Below are 24400 nucleotides of genomic sequence, written 5' to 3'. Positions count from 1 at the left end.
CCTTGCGAGAACTGTTCTTGCTGCTGTGTGTTTTGATCACAAAAAGTCACTTCCATCAGAGGCACAAGAAGTGGTTTTCCTTTTCTGTCTTCTCCAGGGAAGCTTTAATACTAGGGCTGCCAGCCCATCCGGCCACCGGCGGTGTATGTGTGTGTGCAGGGTTGCCAGATCTGGGTTGGGAAATTCCTGGAGATTTGGGGGTGGAGCCTGGGGAGGACATAGGGTTTCCAGGTCCCCTATGTCCTCTGGTGGGAGATTTTTGGGGCACAGATTGCACGTGCACAGCCACAAGCAACACTATCTCATCACTTCCGGTTTACTTCTGAAAGTGACACAGCACAATGGGATGATTTACTACTCAAACCCTCAGTTTGAGTGGTGCTTCCGGAAGTAAACTGGAAGTTTACTGCAGTGCTTCCGGAAGTAAACCGAAAATGACAGGATCATGTTGCTTGTGACCGCACACACGCAATCCTTGCAATTGCGCACCATTCCAAGCCACCTGGCAACCATAGGAGGACAGGAACTTCAGTGGGATACAATGCCCCAGAGTCCAACCCCCAAAGCATCTATTTTCTCCAGGGGAATTGATCTCTGTAGTCTGGACGTCAGCTGTAATTCCAGAGGGTCCCCAGGTCCCACCTGGAGGCTGGCATCCCTGTTTAATATAGAGAACAAGCAGCAGAAGAAGAAGAGTTGGTTTTTATATGCCGACTTTCTCTACCACTTAAGGCAGAATCAAACCGGCTTACCATCACCTTCCCTTCCCCTCCCCAAAACAGACACCCTGTCAGGTAGTGGGGCTGAGAGAGTGTGACTAGCCCAAGGCCACCCAGCAGGCTTCATGTGGAGGAGTGGGGAAACAAATCCAGTTCACCAGATTAGCCTCCGCCGCTCATGTGGAGGAGTGGGTAATCGAACCCGGTTCTCCAGATCAGAGTCTACCGCTCCAAACCACCGCTCTTAACCACTACACCATGCCGGCTGTCAAGACTGTAATAGCAGGTGTCACAAATGCCTGCACAGGAGAGAATCAGTGAATGCCTTCGCTTTTATTTATTTATTCATATCTAACTTTTCTCCCCAGGAGGGATTCAAAGTGGCTTAGAGCATCATTTTCCCTTTCCTCCATTTCTTTACAGCAGCAACCATGTGAGGTAGGTCAGGCTGAGAGTATGGGGTGGGCCCAAGGTTACCCAGAGGGCTTCCACGGTCAAGGTGGGGATTCCCACCCAGGTCGCCCTGAATCCTAGTTTGACACTCTATCTACTACACCACACTGACTCTCAATGGACTAAAAGGACTTCCAGCGAAGGTGCCTGAGAACAGTCACATGCAATTGCACAACATTTGTTCGAAAATCAGCAAAAATGAACACATCAGCACATGAAGCTGCCTTATACTGAATCAGACCCTTGGTTCACCATCTACTGAGTATTGCCTACTCAGACCGGCAACGGCTCTCCAGGGTCTCAGGCAGAGGTCTTTCACATCACCTACTTGCCTAGTCCCTCTAACTGGAGATGCCTGGGATTGAACCTGGGACCTTCTGCACATCAAGAAGATGCTCTACCACTGAGCCACAGACCCTCCCCTTAGCAAATTGAGAAAGGTGAGCAAGCTGAAGCTCCTTTCGATACCCAAGCAGAAGGCAGAATCTCTGATCTCAGCAAACCAGATCAGGCAAACAAGCTTTAAGTTGCTGCGGCAACCGAGAGTGTTTTCCTACCCAAAGAAACAGGACCAGAGCTAATAAAGGGAGACACGTGTTTTATGGTAAAGTTTACAGGGTGGGGAACTAAGATGACCTTTCCACCAAGGAGAGGCAGCTGAATGTAAGGCGGGCACATCACCATATGATGAAGAAGAAGAGTTGGTTTTTATATCCCAATTTTCTCTACCTTTAAGGAGTCTCAAACTGGCTTCCAATCCCCTTCCCCTCCCCACAACAGACACCCTGTGAGGTAGGTGGGCTGAGAGAGCTCTAAAAGAGCTGTGACTAGCCCAAGGTCACCGAGCAGGCTTCATGTGGAGTGGGGAATCCAACCCAGTTCACCAGACTGGAGTCCGCTCATGTGGAGGAGTGGGGAATCAAACCCGGTTCTCCAGATTAGAGCCCGCTGCTCTTAACCACTACACCACGCTTGCCCACGTGATCTTGGGAACTAAGTTCTGAGCACTGAAACTCCCAGCGCATCTCTGATCAACAGGACCAGGGACAGATGCATGGAGACACGAGGACTTCGTAAGGTAGGACCGTACCCTCCCTCAGCAACAAGCCCTTTCCAGCCCCGCTACCTAGAATCCTTTTGTGTGTTTAAGTGCCATCAAGTCGCTTCCAACTCATGGTGACCCTATGAAAGTCCTCCAAAACATCCTGTCTTTAACAGCCTTGCTCAGGTCTTGCAAACGGAGGGCTGTGGCTTCCTTTATTGAGTCCATCCATCTCTTGTTGGGTCTTCCTCTTTTCCTGCTGCCCTCCACTTTTCCTAGCATGATTGTCTTTTCCAGTGACTCTTGTCTTCTCAGAATGTGACCAAAACACGATAGCCTCAGTTGAGACATTTTAGCTTCTAGGGTCAGTTCAGGCTTGATTTGATCTATAACCCACTGATTTATTTTTTTGGCGGTCCACGGTATCCGTCACACTCTCCTCCGACACCACATTTCAAAGGAATGTACTTTCTTCCTATCAGCTTTCTTCAATGTCCAGCTTTCACGCCCATACACAGTAATAGGGAATACGATGGCATGAATTAACTTGATCTTGGTAGCGGCAGTGATGCATCCTTACACTTCAGAATCTTTTCTAGCTCCTTCATGGCTGCCCTTTTAAATGGAGACAATACAGTGATTCCTCTATTGTAAACAGCCTGTGGAAGGAAATATTACTTGGATAGTCCTGAGTCAAGAAAACATTCTGGGGATTTGGGAAAGTATCACAGACCGAAATGCTGACAACAGTAAACAATGCAATCCCGGAATGGGATTGCTGCTAGATAAGAGAGAACGTCTCTTCAAGAGTGTCTCGCCCTGCGTTATCACCCACCCTCACAGCAACACCTATGGGCGAAGCCCCATGCTTCACGTGGAAATTTCGTAATTAATTGGGAAAGGCGATCAAGCCGAAGCGTCTTTCGAATACCCGAGCAGAAGGCCAGATCCCTGATGCTCTAATGGCCCAGCCTGAAAATCCTAAAACAAGAAGGCCGCCTCTTTGCAAGCTGGTTTCCAAATTGTCTCAACTCATGAACTTTCCTCCGCAGGGAGGGCAGTGTTTAACATCTAAATTAAGAGATCGATCGACCAGCAAAATCCAATCTTCTGGCTTATTCCAGTGTGGATTCCCCGAGTTTGACAGCTCCACATCCCGTCCAGACTTATTGCTTGTGGTAAAAAGCTGCTCTGGTCATGTTTGTTGAAACCTCTATTGATCTCTTAATTTGCACGCCTAGTCGTTTCCTCCCCAAGGAGGAAAATTCATGAGATGGGAAATGCAGAAGTAAGCATGTAAATAAAATTGATCTGCACTTATCCGGGTTTTTATTTTTGTTGCTGTCGTTGTTCTTTGTTCATCCCGCTGTCCTCTGCATTCTTAGAGAGCAGAGCAGAAGGAGGCAAGGGAAATGCAGGCATCCAGAGAAAAACCATCAGAAAACATTTAAGGCAGCAGATCACCGCTAGGCCAAACAGGAAGACGGTTTCAAACAGGAGAGGGATTCCTACTCTCCAGCTGTCCCTTTCTCCCTGGGGAAATCCCTATTTCTGGTTCTTGCTAAATCGCTGTCCTGTAGGGCTCCTATTCCCTTGGTAAGAAAAAACACACACCCTGCAATGTCATGTAGGGAGGGGCTATGGCTCAGTTTGTAGAGCATCTGCTTGGCATGCAGAAGGTCCCAGGTTCAATCCCTGGCATCTCCAGTTAAAGGGACTAGGCAGGAAGGTGATGTGAAAGACCTCTGCCTGAGACCCTGGAGAGCCGCTGCCGGTCTGAGTAGACAAGATTGACGTTGGTGGGCCAAGGGTCTGATGATTCAGTGTAAGGCAGCGTCATGTGTTAATGTGTGGTGCCACATCACTTCCTCTAAAAAAACCAGAAGTGACATAGAGTAGCTCTAGGAATCGCCGGAACCCTATGGTTTTGCCTATGTCACTTCCATTCTTTTTTTACCTGAAGTGACGTGGAGCTTCAGCTGGCCTTGCCGCCTCCCCACATCCCTGCCCACAGCCCTCCCACTGGTTACTAGGCACTGCCTGGCAACCCTACAGTGTCATGTTTCCCAGTGCAATCGTAAACAGAGTTACGCCCTTCTAAGCTCACTGATTTTGATGGATTTAGCTCTAGCTTTGCTTTTGGGTCTGACATCTGGATACTCCATGCAAGCTTTAGTAGACCTCCTCCACTTCTTCCCCACCAGAGCTTCTAGGGGAGGGGCTGTGGCTCAGTGGTGGAGCATCTGCTTGGCATGCAGAAGGTCCCAGGTTCAGTCCCCGGCATCTCCAGTAAGGACCAGGTAGTAGGTGATGTGAAAGACCTCTGCCTGAGATCCTGGAGAGCCGCTGCCATTCTTAGACAACACTGATTTTGATGGACCAAGGGTCTGATTTAGTATAAGGCAGCTTCATGTGTTCAAAGCTAGCATAGCCTCCATAGAGTCCACCCTCCAAAGCAGCTATTTTCTCCAGGGGAATGTATCTCTGTAGCATGGAGATCAGTTGTAATTCCAGGGGATCTCCAGGCACCGTTTAGAGGTTGGCAACCCTATAGATGACCATTGGTCTGATTTGGTATAAGGCAGCTTCGTGTATTCATGAGGTGTTGAGCAGTGTTCTCGATGTGGTGGAGAATACTGGGTTGTCCTCAATGCTGAGTACCGTGCAGAATTGCCAAGTCACAGCCTCGTTGAATATTCATATGACATTTCCTTCAAGAGCCGAAGGCAAACGGCACGAGGCTTTAGATCTCTTGCCCAGATCTTGCAGACGGTGAGCAAGGAGTCATTTTCTTTTTCCCAGCTCTCTCTTCAGCAATGCACCATGCACGGACAACGGCTCTTCAGTGCAGTTAACTGGAAATGGTAAGCGTAACTGCTTACGAGGACAAGAGAAGCGTTGGTTTTTGGCCAAGGCCTTCAAACAGCTTTCCTCAACGTCTGTCATGGTGAAGTCGGTTTCTGCTTCGTTGCGGAAACGGCCTTGCCTGTCCCCTTGCAAAACCCTGATGCTTCTCACCTGACTCATCAACCCTCCTCTCCATAATCCAGATTCTCCCCGGGGAACCCGTCTCCTGAACAGGCCCAGCCCAAGATAGCACCGAGGCACATTTCACATTGATGAGTTGCAATTTCCACCTGACACGGCTGGCAAGAATGCGCTACAGGTTTCTCCGGTTGCGAGCTGTTGATCTCTTTTCCTCTCCTGCATCGGCTCCTACATGCACGAGGAACAGCCCTCCCCCAATCCACTTTCATATTCAGATCAAATACTTTGGAATTAATTTCCGTAATATTGCTGCCAGCATGGTTTTCCTTTATTTCAAAAGAAACGCCTGAATACTCCTATTGCAACGTTCAGGGTGTCTACAAACATAAAAATCTGTCCCACTTTCTGAACTGCTTTGCAGAAAAAGGGCCGGCTGTTTCACCTGTAAGGTTGTCAGGTCCCTTTGCCACTGGCGGGAGGTTGTTGGGGTGGAGCCTGAGGACGGGGTTTGAGGAGGGGCTTCAATGCCATAGAGTCCAACTGCCAAAGCGGCCATTTTCTCCAGGGGAAGTGATCTCTGTCGGCTGGAGATCAGTTTTAATAGGAGAACTCCAGCTAGTACCTGGAGGTTGGCAACCCTATTCACCTGGGAGGAGTACCAACCTCCAGGTGACACCTGGTGTTCTCCTGGAATTGTAACTGATCTCCAGACTACACAGATCAATTCCCCTGGAGGACATGGCAGCTTTGAAAGGCGGACTCTATGGCATTGCATCCCGGCTGAGTTCTCTCCCTTCTAGGTACAGTTGCCAATCTCCAGGTTGAAGCATTCCCTTTGTGTGTAAAGTGCCATCAAGTGGCAGCCGACTTATGGCAACCCAGTATAGGCTTGCCAACCTCCAGGTACTAGCTGGAGATCTCCACCGCCTTTGTATTGCAAGACCTGAGCAAGGCTGAAGGACAGGACATTTTGGAAGACATTAATTCATAGGCCATTTCTGCATGGTAATTAGCAACGCGTTCCAGGCTGAATTGCCCTGCATATTTTGTTTGAATTTTGCACGCTGAACCGTCACTCCAGAAGTGACTGCGAAGCTGGTGCAGACCTGCTTCGCATTAGTAAAGAGCCCATTTAATGCGACCTTTGGTGTTTGCTGGGAAGAATTGCCCTCAAGAAACAATGCAAAACAACAGAGGCGCATTAGCTGTGCATATGCTAATGGCTATGCAAACAGGAACAAAGCAGCAGGCGAGTGGGGGGAGTGGAACTTCTTTTGCAGTGAAAAGGCATTTTTAAAGTCGCATTTTAAAAAAAGAGCTTTGAGCGAGCATCAAAAATTGACCATGCAAAAATGGCCATAGGGTGGCCACAAGTCAGAAGCAACTTGATGGCACTTAACACACACTGTTCCCAAATATCCCCAGGATGACCTCCTGCTAGGGTCAATGAGGGATTGTTCCCCATCTCCTGAAATGACTCAGGAGGTTCTGAATGAAAACAAACTGTTGTTTTTTTAAGGAGGCCATCCCTTCTCCTTGACTTAAGACAAATCCATAGAGGGTGAGTCGTCAAGAAAGCAAAGGCTTAGGGAATGGTTTGATCGTTCTTTTGGGCATTAGCATACTTTTGGCAAGTTACGTCAGACGGGGCCTAGGTCCAACAAGATCTGTGCTGGATGAAAAAATAAAAATAAAAAAAATTATTTGAGCTTTTCAAAACAGGAGAAGTTCACTTTTTGAACAACCCCTGCTCAGTGCTGCTGAATTCCTGCATTGGAGGGCAATGCTACGTGACAACCAAGTCACGTATGTAAGTCCTGTCGAGTCGCAACCGACTTATGGCGACCCAGCGAGGGGTTTTCAAGGAAAGTGAGAAGCCAACCCGGTTTACCATTGCCTTCCTCTGCACAGTCTTCCTTGGAGACTTCCTTCCCAAGTACCAACCCTGCTTAGCTTTCAAGATTCGACAAGATTGGGCTATACTAGTGGTTCCCAAAGTGGGCAGTACCACCCCTCCCTCCCTCCCTCTCTCTCTCTTAGGAAGACTCAGCATTTCCAGGAGAAATCACGTGCTCGGACTACAGACGAGGGAACCAGAGAGATTTCTCTCTGCTTCAGAAGTAGGCATACCTTCCGCAAGCATAGCACAGCCTTTCCACATGAAATATTCAGGACCCAGTGCTATGAAAATTGCATTAGCAACCCCATGCTAGCTTTCTGAGTTCACGCGCTTGGCTCTGCGTGTTGCCAAGAGCTTCAGTTTCTCTCGGTCTTCAACCAGCAATGGAACGCAGAGTCAACAGTCAACGCCACACAAAACTCTTATTTGCTTTGTGAAGCCTGCGACGGAGCGTTTCCTAGCAAGGAGATTCACGAGGACAAGCAGTGACCTGGAAAGTCCCCCCTTTTGAATCTCCCCTCAACCACAAACTTACTGGACAATCATCAGGCTTCTCAACATTCAAAAGCTTTTGTGTACATTCTCTCGGAAATCTAGGAGCATTTCATGTAGAGTTGCCAGGTCCCTCTTCGCCACCGGTGGGAGGTTTTGGGAGTGGAGCCTGAGGAAGGTGGGGTTTGGGGAGGGGAGGGACTTCAATGCCATAGAGTCCAACTGCCAAAGCAGCCTTTTTCTCCAGGGGAACTGATCTCTATCGGCTGGCGATCAGTTGTAATAGCAGGAGATCTCCAGCTAGTACCTGGAGATTAGAACCAAAAGCACACAGATACACAAACTCAAGGAAATCTCAACCAGTCTCTAATGTACCCACAATAAAACCAAACTGCCACATGCAGTATAAAACACCAACTTCAAGGTAAGTATACAATCACACAAGGGTAAGTATAAAGAGAATCTTAACAATAGTTATATCACAAATGAGTTGAAATCTCAGGTAGGTCTCCGGGTAGAAAGGAAGAGGAACTCATTTGTGATATAACTATTGTTAAGATTCTATCTATACTTACCCTTGTGTGATTGTATACTTACCTTGGTGTTTTATACTGCATGTAGCAGTTTGGTTAGATTGTGGATACATTATAGACTTCGTTTCTTGTAGGTTATCCGGGCTGTGTGGCCGTGGTCTTGGTATTTTCTTTCCTGACGTTTCGCCAGCAGCTGTGGCAGGCATCTTCAGAGGAGTAACACTGAAGGACAGTGTCTCTCAGTGTCAAGTGTGTAGGAAGAGTAATAATATATAGTCAGAAGGGGGTTGGGTTTGAGCTGAGTCATTGTTCTGCAAAGTATTAAAGGTAATGTGCTAATCCTTGTCCAGTAAGTATCAAGATAATGTGCTAATGAAGGTGTGGTATTTTAATGTGGAACCATTGTATCCTGAAGTGATCTGTTAAAATGTGGAATCCAAAGCTAATCCACATGGCTATTGTGGACTGTAGTCTTTGTTAGTCTGGAGGTTTTCAGGACAGGAAGCCAAGCCTTATTCATTCTTAAACTCTCTTCTTTTCTGTTAAAGTTGTGCTGATGTTTATGAATTTCAATGGCTTCTCTGATTGACATTATAGACTGATTGAGATTTCCTTAAGTTTGTGCATCTGTGTGCTTTTGATTCTAGTTTTCATTTGCACAGAGGTGTCTATTTTTAATGGGAGGGGGTTGCCATCAAGTCGCAACTGACTTATGGCAACCCCGTAGTTTCCAAGGTAAGAGGCGTTCAGAGGAAGTTTGCCATTGCCCCACTGCGTAGCAACCCTGGATTTCCTTGTTGGCTGCCCATCCAAATACTAACCACGGCCGACCCTGCTTAGCTTCTGAGATCTGACAAGATTGGGCTATCCTGGGCTATCCAGGTCAGGGAATGAGATTATAGCGGAGGGGGGAATATACACCAGGGACTTCCATGTTTTCACACTCTTAGGGTGAATTGTCTTCTTGAGTAGCAAACCCTTGCTCCTCTGGCAGAAATCCATGGCTGTACCTGAAGTAGGGTTGCCTGGTGTGTCCCCCCTCCTCCAGCCACTCGCAGGGGATTGGGGGTAGGGTGGCAGATCCAAGTTGGGAAACTCCTGGAAATTTGGAGATGAAGCCTGGGGAAGGGAGCAGGGACCTGAGCCAGCATGGTGTAGTGGTTAAGAGCGTGGTTTGGAGCGGTGGACTCTGATCTGGAGAACCGGGTTTGATTCCCCCACTCCTCCACATGAAGCCAGCTGGAGGTTGGCAACCCTAGAAGATCTCCAGGCCCCACATGGAGGCTGGCAGTGCGAGTCTAGGGACATCTCTGTAGCCTTCACCACTTCAGCTTTATGTCTCCAGAGCCCTCAGACAGGTTTCCATTCCATTCCATTTATTTACTAGCTCCTTTGACCAAAGATCTTGAGCTTAACCATAACAATAATACATAATACAGCACCAAATAATCAATTTACAATGCCCAACATATACTTAAGGTTAAAACACAGTAGAAAACAATTACTAAACATAGCATCACTAATACCATAACAATATATTCCCCCTGAACCAGCCTCATTGAACTGAAATCATTCAAATCACAAAATTTGTTTCAACATTCAACTTGCAGCTTACATGCTTATTTTATTTTGACGTTTGAGCGACATCACCTCCGCCAAAAATCTTGCAACAGAACTAGTGATATCAGGGTGAATATCTCCCATTATGTGGGATATCACCCAGGACTCCAAGGGAAGTTTGAATTTAGACAATATTGGGGTGATCCAACGCAACCGAGGAGCTGACCAGTGCTGACAAAACAACAAGAGATGGTGTAGAGTCCCAATATCTCCAGATTTACATTCACAAACTCGATCTGAGTAGGGAATTTTCGCAAAAAGACCTGACATCTCTGCGGTTGGATAAGCATTTAGTCTAGCAAGCGTAAAGGCACGCGTATGGCCTGGGATTGTCAGCAAGCTCACATAAGAGGGCACGGTCTCAGGCGGGGGAATCCCCAGTGCAAGGGTAGAAGTAGAACATACGTGCCTAGCACAGAATGTGGTGCTAACACACTCAAGATTTCTCACCCTTGACCTTACTAATTTAAGTGCTTCAGAGAAGTTTAAGAACTAATGGTGGAAGGTCAAGCAGTACCAGTTTACTATCTATATGTCTTCCCCACGTCCCTCTATAATTATCTTCCTTTAATCTATGTAACAGGCCCCCTTGGATGTTAGAGGTTGAGTAGAAAACCTTCAGCCTTAATTTGAAGGCAGCAATCCAGGTCCTACATTCAAAAGAACACTGTGCGAGTTCCATTCTAAGTGCCGTTCCTGCCACACACTTTGGAGAGCCAGACAGGTTTTCTAGAAAAGCCTCAGGATTTAATTGCATGAGATTTGGAAAGATGAGAAAGGGGGCAGGCCCAAACTTGTGTTTTATTTTCTTCCGTAGCTGAATCACGAGCGCCACATTCCTGCAGAAGGCACCACAAGTGAGACAGAGCTGCTGAGGCTGCAAATGGCTCGCCATTAATATTCGACACACAAATAAAGTATGATTCGGAGGGTGTTCGAAATGGGTAGGGTTGCCAACCTCCAGGGACTCGCTGGAGATCTCCTGATATTACAACTGATCTCCAGCGTGATGTAGTGGTTAAGAGTGGTGGTTTGGAGTGGTGGAGTCTGATCTGGAGAACTGGGTTTGATTCCCCACTTGTCCACGTGAGCGGTGGACGCTATTCCGGTGAACCGGGTTGGTTTCCCCACTCCTCCACATGAACCCAGATGGGTGACCTTGGGCCAGTCACAGCTCTCTTAGAGCTCTGTCAGCCTCACCTACCTCACAAGGTGCCTGTTGTGGGGAGGGGAAGGGAAAGTGATTGTAAGCCGGTTTGAGTCTCCCTTAAGTGGTAGAGAAAGTCAGCATATAAAAAATAACTCTTCTTCTTCTTCTCCATCTGATAGATATCAGTTCACCTGGAGAAAATGGCAACTTTGGCAATTGGACTCCATGGCATTCTACCCTTCTGAGGTCCCTCCCTTCCCCAAACCCTGCCTTCCTCAGTAGGGTTGCTAACCTCCGGGTAGGGCCTGGTGATGTCTCAGAATTACAACTGAGCGTAAGGTTGCCAACCTCCAGGTACTCGCTGGAGATCTCCTGTTATTACGACTGATCTCCAGCCGATAGAGATCAGTTCACCTGGAGAAATTGGCCGCTTTGGCAATTGGATTCTATGGCATTGAAGTCCCTTCCCTGCCCAAATCCCACCCTCCTTAGGCTCTGCCCCAAAAACATCCTGCCGCTGGCAAAGAGAGACCTGGCAACCCTAAAAATGGGTGAAGAGAGATACTGTTTGGTTGGTGGCAGGTAGATTATGAACGTTGTCTATGTTGCTTTATATGAAGCATCCTTATATCAAGTCAGACTATCAGTCTATCAAGTTCAGTCTTATCTACTCTGACAGGAAGTGACTCTCCACCATCTGGGGCAGAGGGCTTTCCCATCACCTCCTACCTGATACTTTTAACTAAAAATGCTAGAGTATAAACCTGGGGCCTTTTGCATACCAAGACGATGCTCTACCACTAGGGTTGCCAAGCCTAGCAATCAAGAGGAGACTGGGCGGGCAGGGTCATGGGAGGGCGTTGGTGACATCGCTTCCAGGCTTTCCCCAGAACTGACATCACACCTCTTTAGGAAACGTTATGGTAAAACCATAGAGTTTTTGGTGATTCCTAGAGAGGACCAGCATTACTTTCAGGGGGAAGTGGGTTTTCCCAGATGTGACATCATAACATTGACTGACAGCCAATGGTGGTGGGAAATGCCAGCTGGGTGGAGCAGGGGATCCCCCATTCTTACTGGCAGACTGGCAACTCTACTACTGAGCCACAGTTCCCCATCACAACATGAAGCTACCTTCTACTGATTAAGACCATTGGACTATCAATAGGGTTGCCAGGTCCCTCTTTGCCACCGGCAGGAGGTTTTTGGGGTGGAGGGGAGGGTGGGGTTTGGGGAGGGGAGGGAGTTCAATGCCATAGAGTCCAATTGCCAAAGCAGCCATTTTCTCCAGGGGAACTCATCTCTGTCGCCTGGAGATCAGTTGTAATAGCGGGAGATCTCCAGTCATCTTGAGGTTGGCAACCCTTCCATTGATTCATAGGATTGCCATTAAGTCAGAAGTGACCTGATGGTTAGGATTGCCAACTGCCAGGTAGTAGCAGGAGATCTCCTGCTAATTCAACTGATCTCCAGCCGATAGAGATCAGATCACCTGGAGAAAAATGGCCGCTTTGGCAATTAAAGTCAATGGCATTGAAGTCCCTCCTCTCCCCAAACCCCACCCTCCTCAGGCTCCGTCCCAAAAATCTCCCACCGGTGGCGAAGAGGGACCTGGCAACCCTACTGATGGTGCATAGCACACACCCACACAATGCATCTTGAGTCTCACCAAGAGAGGCAGGCTACCTATAATGTTAATAAATAAATAGTCCAGCATCCTGTTTCCTGCAATGGCCAACCAAACGCCCAGGAGGCCTACAAAAAAAAAAACCTCAGAGGCCACTGTAGAGTTGCCAGGTCCCTCTTTGCTACCGGCAGGACGTTTTGGGGGTGGAGCCTGAGGAGCGCGGGGTTTGGAGAGGGGACAAACTTCAATGCCATAGAGTCCAATGGCCAAAGTGACCATAGTATCCGGAGGCTAACAGCCCTCGGCCAATGCCTGTCCCTGCTCTGGCCCCTTTTGCAACCAGTATTCAGAGAATTACTACTTCATTCCCCTCCACCTCACCTCCACCCTGTTCTCAAAAGCATTATTATCCTCTCCTGCCCCTGCCGACACAGAAGTTGAAAGCTTAAATAAAGGGAACAGGTTATACTTCCATAGCTCAAAGGAGCAAAAGAGTTCTCGGAAAATCATGAGCCAGAAGCCCCAAGAGGAAGTCATACCACGGACAAAAATAAGGAACGAACCAGGGGAGTTAAAGCAAATGTTCAGTATTTTCCAGGGATTACCTACAAATGAGGGGCAAATGTACTTTTTTATGGTCTGGCTCTCACACGCAGGGCTATAAAGTGGCAGAACGGAAGTTCCAACTGGTGGTGAAAGATCGTAGTTTGGAATCTTCCCCCAGGTTAAAAACTCCCTGCAAATAGAAAACTAGAATACCAAAACAGGGAGAGAGGGTAGAGCCTTTCCCCCCTGGTCTGCTAGTCTTCTCCTTGCGTGGAGCTTTTATGAAGAACACTCAAACTAGAATCCAGCACCTAAAACAGTGCAGTCCATTCAACTACCTCAATTCTCCTGTATACAGGAACAAGGTCTTAGTTTCTCAGTGCTGACAGTCCAGTAGAGATTAGGCTTCCTAACTGGGGGGTTCGGCAGGGAACAGTCTTCCCCCACCTCAATCTCCCACCGTCAAGAAACTGAGGAGTGGGAGAAAACAACGCCCCCCCCCCCATCCATGCTTCTAGGATTTCCCCTTAGTCTCTGTGGTCTTTAGCTAGGATTGCCAGGCGCCCGGTGGTGCCGGGTAAAATCCCGCCGATCCACCGGGTTGCCACCCGAAAGTGGCGCGGACACTCTGGCAATCTCGGATAAACCTCTATGGAAACCATAGAGTTTTGGGTGAGATAGCTAGAGCGTCCGCGTTGCTTCTGGGTAAACCTGGAAGTGATGTAGGCGTGTTGCGTGGGGTGTGTGCGCGCATCGCGCACCGCAGCCACAGCCTTGGAAAGCTCCCACCAGTGCACAGAGATGAAGGGAAATTCCTAGAGATTCACGAAGAGGTGACATCACAGCCGCCCCAAACTCCACCCTTTCTAGGGACTGCCCTCCCAGCATTGGCCTAGCACTGGGAACTCTAGTAGAGACTTGAATGGGAACCAAGATGTAGCTGAGAGACAGCCTATTCATTCTAAAAATAAAAGACTTTTGTTCTCATTCAAGTCTCTCCCACCTTCACTCAAACAGGATGCTAAAACTACCTGGACTCTTTGCCATTATTAAGTTGTGTGTTCAATCACGAGAGCCTATTTGCAGACATCGGCAGCTCATGTCAAGACCCAGGTCCATCCGGCTAAACTGGCTGCCCTCTCTTCCTTGTACGCCCGCACAAACACAACTCCCTCTTGAAGGAAGGAGGAAAGCACAACGCCCTCGACACAGCCAGCGTGGTGTAGCTGTTAAGAGCAGCGGACTCTAATCTGGAGAACCGTGTTTGATTCTCCTCTCCTCCACATGAAGCCAGCTGGGTGACCTTGGGCTAGTCGCAGTTCTTTCCAAACTCTCTCCGCCCCAACGACCTCACAAGGTGTCTGTGGTGGGAAGGGGAAGGGAAGGAGATTGTAAGCCGGTTTTATTCTCCTTAAAGATAAAGTCGGCATATAAAAACCAACACTACTTCTTCTTCTGTAAACATCACCCTTCCCCCTTTATGCATGTTGCCAGACAAACACATGAACACATGAAGCTGCCTTATACTGGATCAGACCCTGGGTCCATCAAAGTCAGTGTTGTCTACTCAGACCGGCTCTCCAGGGTCTCAGGCGGAGGTCTTTCACATCATTTACTTGCCTAGTCCCTTTAACTGGAGATGCCGGGGATTGAACCCGGGACCTTCTGAATGCCAAGCAGATGCTCTACCACTGAGCCACGGCCACTCCCCTAAGACAAAGAATCACATGTGAGTTGTGGGCCCTCCTCAGTGCCAGAGGTGTGGTACCTAGTTAGGATCAGGCCAGGGAACACAAGGAAAAGGGCTTCAGCCTTCAACCTGTATAATCCCTAATATGTGAAAAGAGAGAGGAGGGCGAACGTCCATGTCTTCAGTGATATGTTCAATTGGCTGTCGGATGGCTGTCAATTGCCCGAGGGTGCCAACCCCTGACATTGGCCCTGTCTAGTGTCAAGATATGAGGACATGCTAAAAAAAAGAAAAGAAATGGGGGAAGAAGAGGAGGGAAGGGCATTCTTCTTACCTTCAGTGAAACTTCCTGAGAGGGTGATTGCTACAAACACTTTTCCTTCTGGCTCCAGGTCGACCTGCAACAGATGGAAAATTGGGGGGGAAAGATCACCAAAATGAATTTAGACTCCAGGGATGGCTCAGATATCATCACGGATGTTATCAGCCTGCAGGGCGAGGACCACAGCAAGGAGACAGAATTATATATTCCAGTTCCAAGTATCTCTTTCCTAAATAATTTCCATGCTGTGTAAGGTTGCCAACCTCCAGATGGATCTTGGTGGTCTCCCGCTATGACAATTGCTCTCCAGACAACCAAGAGCAGTTCCCCTGGAGAAAATTGCTGCTTTGGAGGGTGGACTCTATGGCATTGTACCCTGCTGAGGTCCCTCCCCTCCCCAAACCTTGCCCTCCCCAGGCTCCACCCCCAAAATCTCCAGGTATTTCCCAACCCAGGGCTGGCAACAGGAAAGTGTGGAAGAAGAAGAAGAAGAAGAAGAAGAAGAAGAAGAAGAGTTGGTTTTTTATACGCCGACTTTTCTACCACTTAAGGGAGAATCAAACTGGCTTACAATCTTCTTCCCTTCCCCTCCCCACAACAGACATACTGTGAGGTAGGTGAAGCTGAGAGAGCTCTAAGAGAGCTGTGACTAGCCCAAGATCACCCAGCTGGCTTCACATGTAGGAGTGGGGAAACCAACCCGGTTCACCAGATTAGCCTCTGTCACTCATGTGGAGGAGTGGGGAATCAAACCTGGTTCTCCAGATCAGAGTCCACTGCTCCACCACTCTTAGCCACTACACCACGCTGACTCTCAAAGGCAGAACCCCAGTCTCCAAAAATATAGTAGTGCACAGAAGATGTCAAACTGACCCTTCTGTTACTTTCCCCTAAGATGTACGTTTGTGTGTGTGGCTTTAAGTGAGTCCACATAAACTAGTTTCTGTGTTCCCCTCCCAGTCCTGTATGGGAGGGGCCCCTGTTCTAGTTCTCTGTGTGTAGGTTGTGGTTCCAAGTACGTGTGAAACGATAAAAAAGCATACTGTGGAAGCTGCCAGTCTCCTGTGTGTAGGGTTGCCAACCTCCAGGTACTAGCTGGAGATCTGCTGCTGTTACAACTGATCGCCAGCCGACAAAGATCAGTTCCCCTGGAGAAAATGGCCGCTTTGGCAATTGGACTCTATGGCACTGAAGTTCCTCCCCTTTCCAAGGCCCGCCCTCCTCAGGCTCCACCCCCAAAAATCTCCAGGTATTTCCAAACCTAGAGCTGGCAACCCTACCTGTGTGCTATATGGATAGGTAAGCGTAATCCTATACATCTGACACCCAGAGGATACCGTACCCTTGATGGAGCTTCAGGATGATATGGGACATTTTAATAGCCGGCAAAATAACTGCCCAAATTGAAGCCACACAAAAGTCCACAAAAATTGATCCCTTGCCTATGATCTGTTGACTCAAATAAGAGATTCTGGGCTGTTTCTGAATATCTTGCTATATTTTCACACGCTGTAATGATCTTTTGTCAACCTATATTGAAGAATGTAATGAAAAACTTAAAGAGACTGGAAAAGCAATGAAAAGGAAGTGAATTCTTCGTAAGCAGCAGAATCTTCGATTGCCTGCCTCCTAAACCAAACCAGTAGAATAACTGTGTGCTGTCAAATTACAACCGACTCATGGCAACCCCAGGACCATGGGGTTTCCAAGGCAAGAGAGGAGAAGAAGAAGAGTTGGTTTTTATAACCCAATTTTCTTTGCCTTTAAGGAGTCTTAAACTGGCTTACAATCGCCTTCCCTTCCTCTCCCTACAACAGACACCTTGTGAGGTAGGTGGGGCTGAGAAAGTTTGGAGAGAACTGTGACTGGCCCAAGGTCACCCAGCAGGCTTCATGTGGAGGAGTGGGAATCAAACCTGGTTCTCCAGTTTAGGGTCCACCACCCGTGCGGAGGACTGGGGAAACAAACCTGGTTCTCCAGACTAGAGTCTGCCGCTCATGTGGGGGAGTGGGGAATCAAACCTGGTTCTCCAGATTAGAGTCCACCGCTCTTAACCACTACACCATGCTGGAACAGAGGTAGGGGGTTACCGTACTTGTATTCCCAGCGATGTATTGAGAGTTTGAAAATGTTATAAAAAATACTGTTCGCACTTTGTTTGGCCCCTTTAGCTGTGAAGACGTCTTCCAACCATTTATAAGCCGTGGTATCCAAAAACCCTTTTAAAGTGATGTTTTTATAACATTTTCAAACTTAATACCTCACTGGGAATACAAAGTGCGGTAACCCCCGTAGTTTGCCATTGCCTGTCTACGAATTGTTAACAGTGTGAACAAACCTGGTAAGTTCAGAAACCTTGATCTGTTTATGAATAATCACCTTCTTTAAAACAATAAGTATCCTGCCATGATGACGATCATAGTAACTTGGCAGAACCCCCATCTGTAATCTTCCTCCCTCCTCCCATGAGAAAGGATTGCATCCCCCACCCCGATATTCATACAGGAACACCTCATTTTATTGCGCTTCGCTTTATTGCTTAATTGAACCCACAATACCTCCGAGGCATGAACACATGAAGCGGCCTTATACTGAATCAGACCCTTGGTCCGTCAAAGTCAGTATTGTCTACTAAGACCGACAGCTGCTCTCCAGGATCTCAGGCAGAGGTCTTTCCCATCACCTGCTTGCCTAGTCCCTTGAACTGGAGATGGCGGGGATTGAACCTGGGACCTTCTGCACGCCAAGCAGATGCCCATGCTTGTATTATCTTCTTAAACAAACCATTTTTTTTAAGGGCTTTACAGATGCCAATGATGCCCCCATGTCCCCCGCCCCTTTCAGACTCCCACTGATTGCCAGCCACTGGCTAGCAACTCTAGCTGCTGGGAAGCCCACAAGCAGTGGCCATAAAAGTGCCAATTTTCACTGCTGGCTCCAGGCTTCAATTTGCAGTCCTAACCCAGACACAGTTTGAACTAGGAGCACAAGAAGCTCCAACACACACACACCCCCGCAAACCCTCACTGTTGTGCATGAAGTCATCTTGTTGCCACAAATAGAAAACTGCATCTTTTGATCCATGGGGGACTTAGCCCCTCCCTGTTTTTATGTAAACCACAGGATGTGGGTGCTTTTCGGAAATGAGAGAGTCGTAACCTAAAGTATACTTCTTTAAATTAAAAAAACAACATTCAGGTTGTAGTAACATTTACTGATGCCAAGTTTCTATAAGCCATTTAAAGCAGTCTTATGATTTCGGAAATGAGGGATTCATAACCTGAAGTATACTCCTTTAAATTAAAAAAAAAATCAGGTTGTAGTAACATTTACGGATGATGAGTTTTTGTAAGCCATTTAAAGCAATATTATGTGCTTGAATATGAACACACCCTAGATGTCTAGGGAAGATTACAGCAATACATAATATCCTCAAGCTTTCGCCTCTTATTTGTCTTGCTTATGCTTTTAAAGAAAACGACCAGTTAATTCTTACCCTGTCCTTAGAAGAGAGTTTTCCAAAAGGCACATGTTAGAGCTGCTAAGGACTGTGCTTAGGGTTCCTAGAATCACATCTGATCTTCAGACCACAGAGATCAGTTCCCTTGGAGAAAATGGATGCTCAGAAAAGTGGTCTATAGGTATTGTACCCTGCTGAGCTCCTGCCCCTCCCCAGACTCCACTCCCAAACCTCCAGGAATTTACCCACCCGCAGTTGGCAACCCCAGCTATACTAGACATAATACAAGGGATTCATATGTTGATCTCTAAAACAAAACAAACCCACTTGATGCAGGCCTAGGGTTGCCATGTCCCCCCTCCCGGCCATTGGCAGGGGATGGGGGGGGGCGGGTAAGGTGGCCAGATGCAGGTTGGGAAACTCCTGGAGATATGGGGATGGAACTTGGGGAGGGCAAGGACCTCGGTGGGGTACAATGCCATAAAGTCCACCCTCCAAAGTAGCCATTTTTCTCCAGGGTCACCTATCTCTGTAGTCTGGAGATGAGCTCTAATTCCGGCGAGCCAGTATCAATTTTATTGTGCGCCATTTGCTTAGCTGGGTACTTGGGTCTCTTATCCCTGACTCCTACAATTCCTATTCAGTCACTCCTACATCTTCTGAAATTCTGCCAGACTCTTACTTTCAAACATATCTTCACAACTGGAAGTTGCAGTACCACCTCTGGCCATCCACCGTGAGGGCACTGCAGAGCAGCAGACACTAGGTCGACAGGCGTCCCCCACCCACAGGCTGCTGTGACGAAAGGCAGACGGGACCCACTGCCGGAACCCCTGCTTCAGAATACCCATCACCGTTGGGTTTGCCAACTCCAGCTTAGGAAATGGCTGGAGATGCATGGGTGGTAACTGGGGAGGGTGGAGCTTGAGGACGGGAGGGACCTCGGTGGGATTGTGATGTCACATCCGGGCCAAAGGTCATATCATCCAACTCCTCCCTTGCCGGTGAAATCACTTCCTCCCACCAAAATTTAAATTTCCTGCGTTATATCACTCCCACCCACATCTTCCCCACCTTACATCGCTGGTAGACTTCTGTATTCATGTGTTCTGTGTATCGTACTAACCTTTTGATCCTACGTATTTGTGCTGGTATAACTGCACAGCATCCACTCAAGGCCATTTAGGCTGGGTCAGTTTTGAATCTCGCTCAAAGCTCTTTTTTGAAATGCGACCTTTAAAATGGCTATTCACGGTCCCGACGTAAAAGGAGAAATTCAACCCCCCCACACACACACACAGCTAAAGCGCGGCGTTTTGCATGGTTCCTTCAGGGGATTCTTCGGTGTAGGGGCGGAGCAAACACAAGGGTCGCATTAAAGGGGCTCTTAAGTAATGTAAAGCAGGTATGCGCCGGCTTCGCAGTCGCTTCCTGCACGACGGTCCACCCGTGAGAAACTCAACAAAATATGTGGGGCAATTCAGCCTGGAACACACTGCTAATTACCAAGCATAAATGGCCAACCATTTTTTTAAAAAAACCCTCTCAAAATCCTCATCAGGTTTTTATTAAGGAGAAAAATCCTTTCTGAAAGCCCATCGGAAGATTCCAGCCAATAGTACTTCCACCCCGTCTTTTTGCCTTTTGCCTTCAGTATCTTCATAGGTGACAATCAGTTGGTTCTAGTCTTTATGGTACACCACAGGAGGAACAAAAGTCTTAGAGCATCTACCCTCTGCAGCTATTCTAGGGCTTCCATTTCTCCTGGACTCTATGGTATACCATAGTGTCCACCCTGCAAAGGTGCCATTTTATCCAGGTGAACTGATCTCTTTAATCTGGAGATTAATGGTAATTCTGAGAGAACTCCACCCCCCACCCATCCTTATTCAGGCTGAAAGCCCTTATCGTCTTACAGCAAAGCACATGCTCTATACCGCTGGGACATAATAACTTCCCAGTGCCTCAATCTTCTCGTCTCCATAGGAAACCATTTCCAGGCCAGTTAACCCTAAGAACGTAAGAAAAGCAATGCTGGATCAGACCAGGGTCTATCAAGTCCAGCAGTCTGTTCACACAATGGCCAACCAGGAAGCCCACAAACAAGACAACTGCAGCAGCACTGTCCTGCCTGTGTTCCACAGCACCTAATATAATAGGCATGCTACTCTGATCCTGGAGACAACAGGTATGCATCATGACTAGTATTCATTTTGACTAGTAGCCATGAATACCTCTCTCCTCCATGAACATGTCCACTCTCCTCTTAAAGCCTTCCAAGTTGGCAGCCATCACCACATCCTGGGGCAGGGAGTTCCACAATTTAACCCTAAGGAGAAACGTGTTGCAAAATTGAAAACGCGGGATCTTTAAATTGCACGTCATCTCAAACGCAACAGAAACTGACTGATGATTCACCCAAAGAGAGCTCTCTGCAGGGAACTCACCGACACCCACACATGGCATCTGCAAAAGCAGTAAAACAGGTATAACCAGTAGATGTGAGAAAGTGAAGCTTAGCATTTTTTCCATTAAAAAAAGAGCCTCACTGATGTGGAGGTAAATAAAGAGAGAACAGGGAAAACGCTCAGGGCTAGACTTAAATTTATATTTTATTTCCCACACACCTTACTTTCTCTCTAGGTCAAAGAACTCATTGTCAAGAAGAGTAAGAGAGAAAGACCTACCAGGCAAGTATGCTTAAGGGAATAAAGTCCATACCACACATTTCTAGGAGATACGGCATTTGAAATATTACTTGTTTAAAATATTTCCATCCCACTTTTCCAGAGCCAACATGGTGTAGTGTTTAAGAGCAGTGGACTCTAATCTGGAGAACCGGGTTCAATTCCCCACTCTTCCACTTGAAGCCTGCTGGGTGACTTTGGGCCAGTCACAGTTCTTTTCATAAGGATATAAGAAAGGCCCTGCTGGATCAGACCAAGGTTCATCAAGTCCAGCAGTCTGTTCACACAGTGGCCAACCAGGTGCCGCTAGGAAGCCCACAAACAAGACGACTGCAGCAGCACCATCCTGCCTGCGTTCCACAGCACCTAATATAATAGGCATGCTCCTCTGATACTAGAGAGAATAGGTATGCAGCTTGACTAGTATCTATTTTAACTAATAGCCATGAATACCCCTTTCCTCCATGAATATGTCCACTCCCCTCTTAAAGCCTTCCAAGTTGGCAACCATCACCACATCCTGGGGCAGGCAGTTCCACCATTTAACTATGCGTTGTGTGAAGAAAGACTTAATTTTATCTGTTTTTGAATCTCTCACCCTCCAGCTTCAGCAGATGACCCCGCGTTATAGTATTATGGGAGAGGGAGAAAAACTTCTCCCTGTCCACTCTCTCCAAACCATGCATAATTTTATAGACCTCTATCATGTCTCCCTTTTCATGTCTCCCCTTTTCGAACTCTCTCAGCCCACACGGAGGTAGGCAATGGCAAACCACCTCCGAATGTCTCTTGCCTTGAAAACCCTATGTGGTTGCCATGCGTCAGCTGTGACTTGACGGCACACACACATCCCACTTTTTAAAATTCTTTTCATATTAAGATATTTACATCTCAGTGTTCTACCTCTGGGTGACAAAAATGAGGGACATGCATGCTGGATGGGTAGGGTTGCCAGGTCTCGCTTCGCCACTGGTGGGAGGTTTTAGGGGTGGAGCCTGAGGAGGGCGGGGTTTGGGGAGGAGAGGGACTTCAATGCCATTGAGTCCAATTGCCAAAGCGGCCATTTCCTCCAGGGGAACTGATCTCTATTGGCTGGAGATCAGTTGTAATAACGGGAGATCTCCAGCTAATACCTGGAGGTTGGCAACCTTGTGGATGGGGGATACCCTTCTGGGTAGCAGTGTGTGTGAACAAGATCTTGGGGGTAAATATGAACAGTGACGCAGTGACAAAAAAAGCTAATGCGATCTTGGGGTGCATCTACAGTGGCATAGTATCCAAATAGCAAGACGTCATAGTTCCGCCGTACACAACATTAGTCAGGCCACACCTGGAGTCTTGTGTGCAGTTCTGGAGGCCTCGCTTCAAAAAGGATGTGGATCGAGTCTAACGGGTGCAGAGGAGAGCGACGAGGATGATCAGGGGCCTGGAGACCAAGGCCAATGAGGAAAGGCTGGGGGAGTTGGGAATGTTTAGTCTGGAGAAGAGGAGGTTGAGGGGGGACATGATCGCTCTCTTGACGCATTTGAAGGGCTGTCACTTAGAGGAGGGCAGGGAGCCGTTCCTGTTGGCAGCAGAGGATAGGACTCACAATAACGGGTTTAAATTGCAGGTGGAAAGGTATATTAGGAAAAGTTTTTTTACAGTAAGAGTTGCTCAAGAGTAGAATCAGCTACCTAGGGAGGTGGTGAGCTCCCCCTCTCTGGCAATCTTTAAGCAGAGGCTGGACAAGCACTTATCAGCGATGCTCTAGGCCAGGGGTGGGAAACCATTTGGATATTTATAACATCATTCGCGGGCCATACAAAATTATCAACCTAAAAATTAGCTGACCAAGCCCCAAGCAGGCAGCTGCCCCAGATGACACCTCCCCCGCGCGCGGGCAAGCAGGCAGGCATCCAACCGGTGGCGTACTCGCCCACCTGGTGGCACAGGATGGCTACACACTGGAGTTGCTCCTGCTCCGCACGGTTGGGGCCAGATTCTACAGCTGGCTCCTGCTACCTCTGCCTGCAGGGGTGAAATGAGGACACGCTGGCTAAGAACCCGCCTCCCCCACGCATTCTGGCCCTGCCCCTTTAACCCCTCCATTGTCACCACTTCCGCCCCCAGCCCTCTTGTATTACAGAGGGAATATGTTTCTCCACGGCCCGGGCGGGAAAGGGTTAACACAGTTTCTTGGGTGGCCCTAGCAGCTCCATAGCTAACAACTCTTCTGCAAGGGGGAAAAAGGTTCCTTTTCTCAGCAAAACAAACTCACGTCCACCTTGAATAGAGGCTATTCCTGTCTGCGGAAGGGAGCTAGGGTTGCCGGGTCCCTCTTCGCAACCGGCGGGAGATTTTGGGGGCGGAGCCTGAAGAGGGCAGGGTTTGGGGAGGGGAGGGACTTAAATGTCATAGAGTTCAATGGCCAAAGCGGCCATTTTTCTCCAGGTAATCTTATCTCTATCGGCTGGAAATCAGTTGAATTAGTAGGAGATCTCCTGCTACTACCTGGCAGTTAGCAATCCAAAAGGACACCTCTGTACCAATACCTAAGGTTAGTAACTAAGCACAGACTATGGCTATACATAACTCTATGATAAGTGTATTTGAATGATCCCTAGGCATCGTCACTGTGCACCATCCTTCAGAGAAGATTGTATTTTTGGAATGAATGTGATTGTACTTTTCTTACTTTTTGTAGTACCAGTGTAATTTTCATGTAACATTGGCCTTGTAGCCTTTGTGGATCATTCAAATACACTTATCATAGAGTTATATATAGCCACTACCTGGCAGTTGGCAACCCTAGAGGGAGCGGATCACCAGTCTTAGATACTTCTGAGCTAGAGATCTGCCAGGACCCACAAAGGGCCAGAACAAATGATTTCATGGGCCTTTAACGGCCCCCGGGCCTGACGTTCCCCACCCCTGCTCTAGGCTGATCCTGCATTGAGTAGGGGGTTGGACCGGATGGCCTGCGTGGCCCCTTCCAACTCTGTGATTCTAATCTGGAATTCGTCCAAAAGCAGCTTTCTTGGTTAATTTTTTTTAATGCAACCCTTACAACACAAACAAGATTTAGCGTATATTAACTACATTATATTGAGCTCCATTTCATTTGTATGCATAGCATGCCAGTACTTCTCTTATTATACTTTCAAATCTGTGGGCTGGATGGATTCTACA

General features: G+C 47.8%; 1 protein-coding gene across 1 annotated transcript in view; it reads right to left on the bottom strand.

Annotated features, from left to right (window-relative positions):
- Positions 1–24400, bottom strand: part of PRKCH (protein kinase C eta) — a 120655-nt gene that overhangs the window by 77132 nt on the left and 19123 nt on the right. The window contains exon 2 of the mRNA XM_056851505.1: positions 15095–15158. Within this exon, the coding sequence (XP_056707483.1) occupies positions 15095–15158 (64 nt within the window). The remainder of the gene's footprint in view (positions 1–15094; positions 15159–24400) is intronic.

This window comes from Euleptes europaea, chromosome 6 (genome assembly GCF_029931775.1).
Source record: "Euleptes europaea isolate rEulEur1 chromosome 6, rEulEur1.hap1, whole genome shotgun sequence".
NCBI lineage: Eukaryota > Metazoa > Chordata > Lepidosauria > Squamata > Sphaerodactylidae > Euleptes > Euleptes europaea.
The sequence above is the reverse complement of the archived record's forward strand: the minus strand, read 5'-3'. Positions and strand labels throughout refer to the sequence as shown.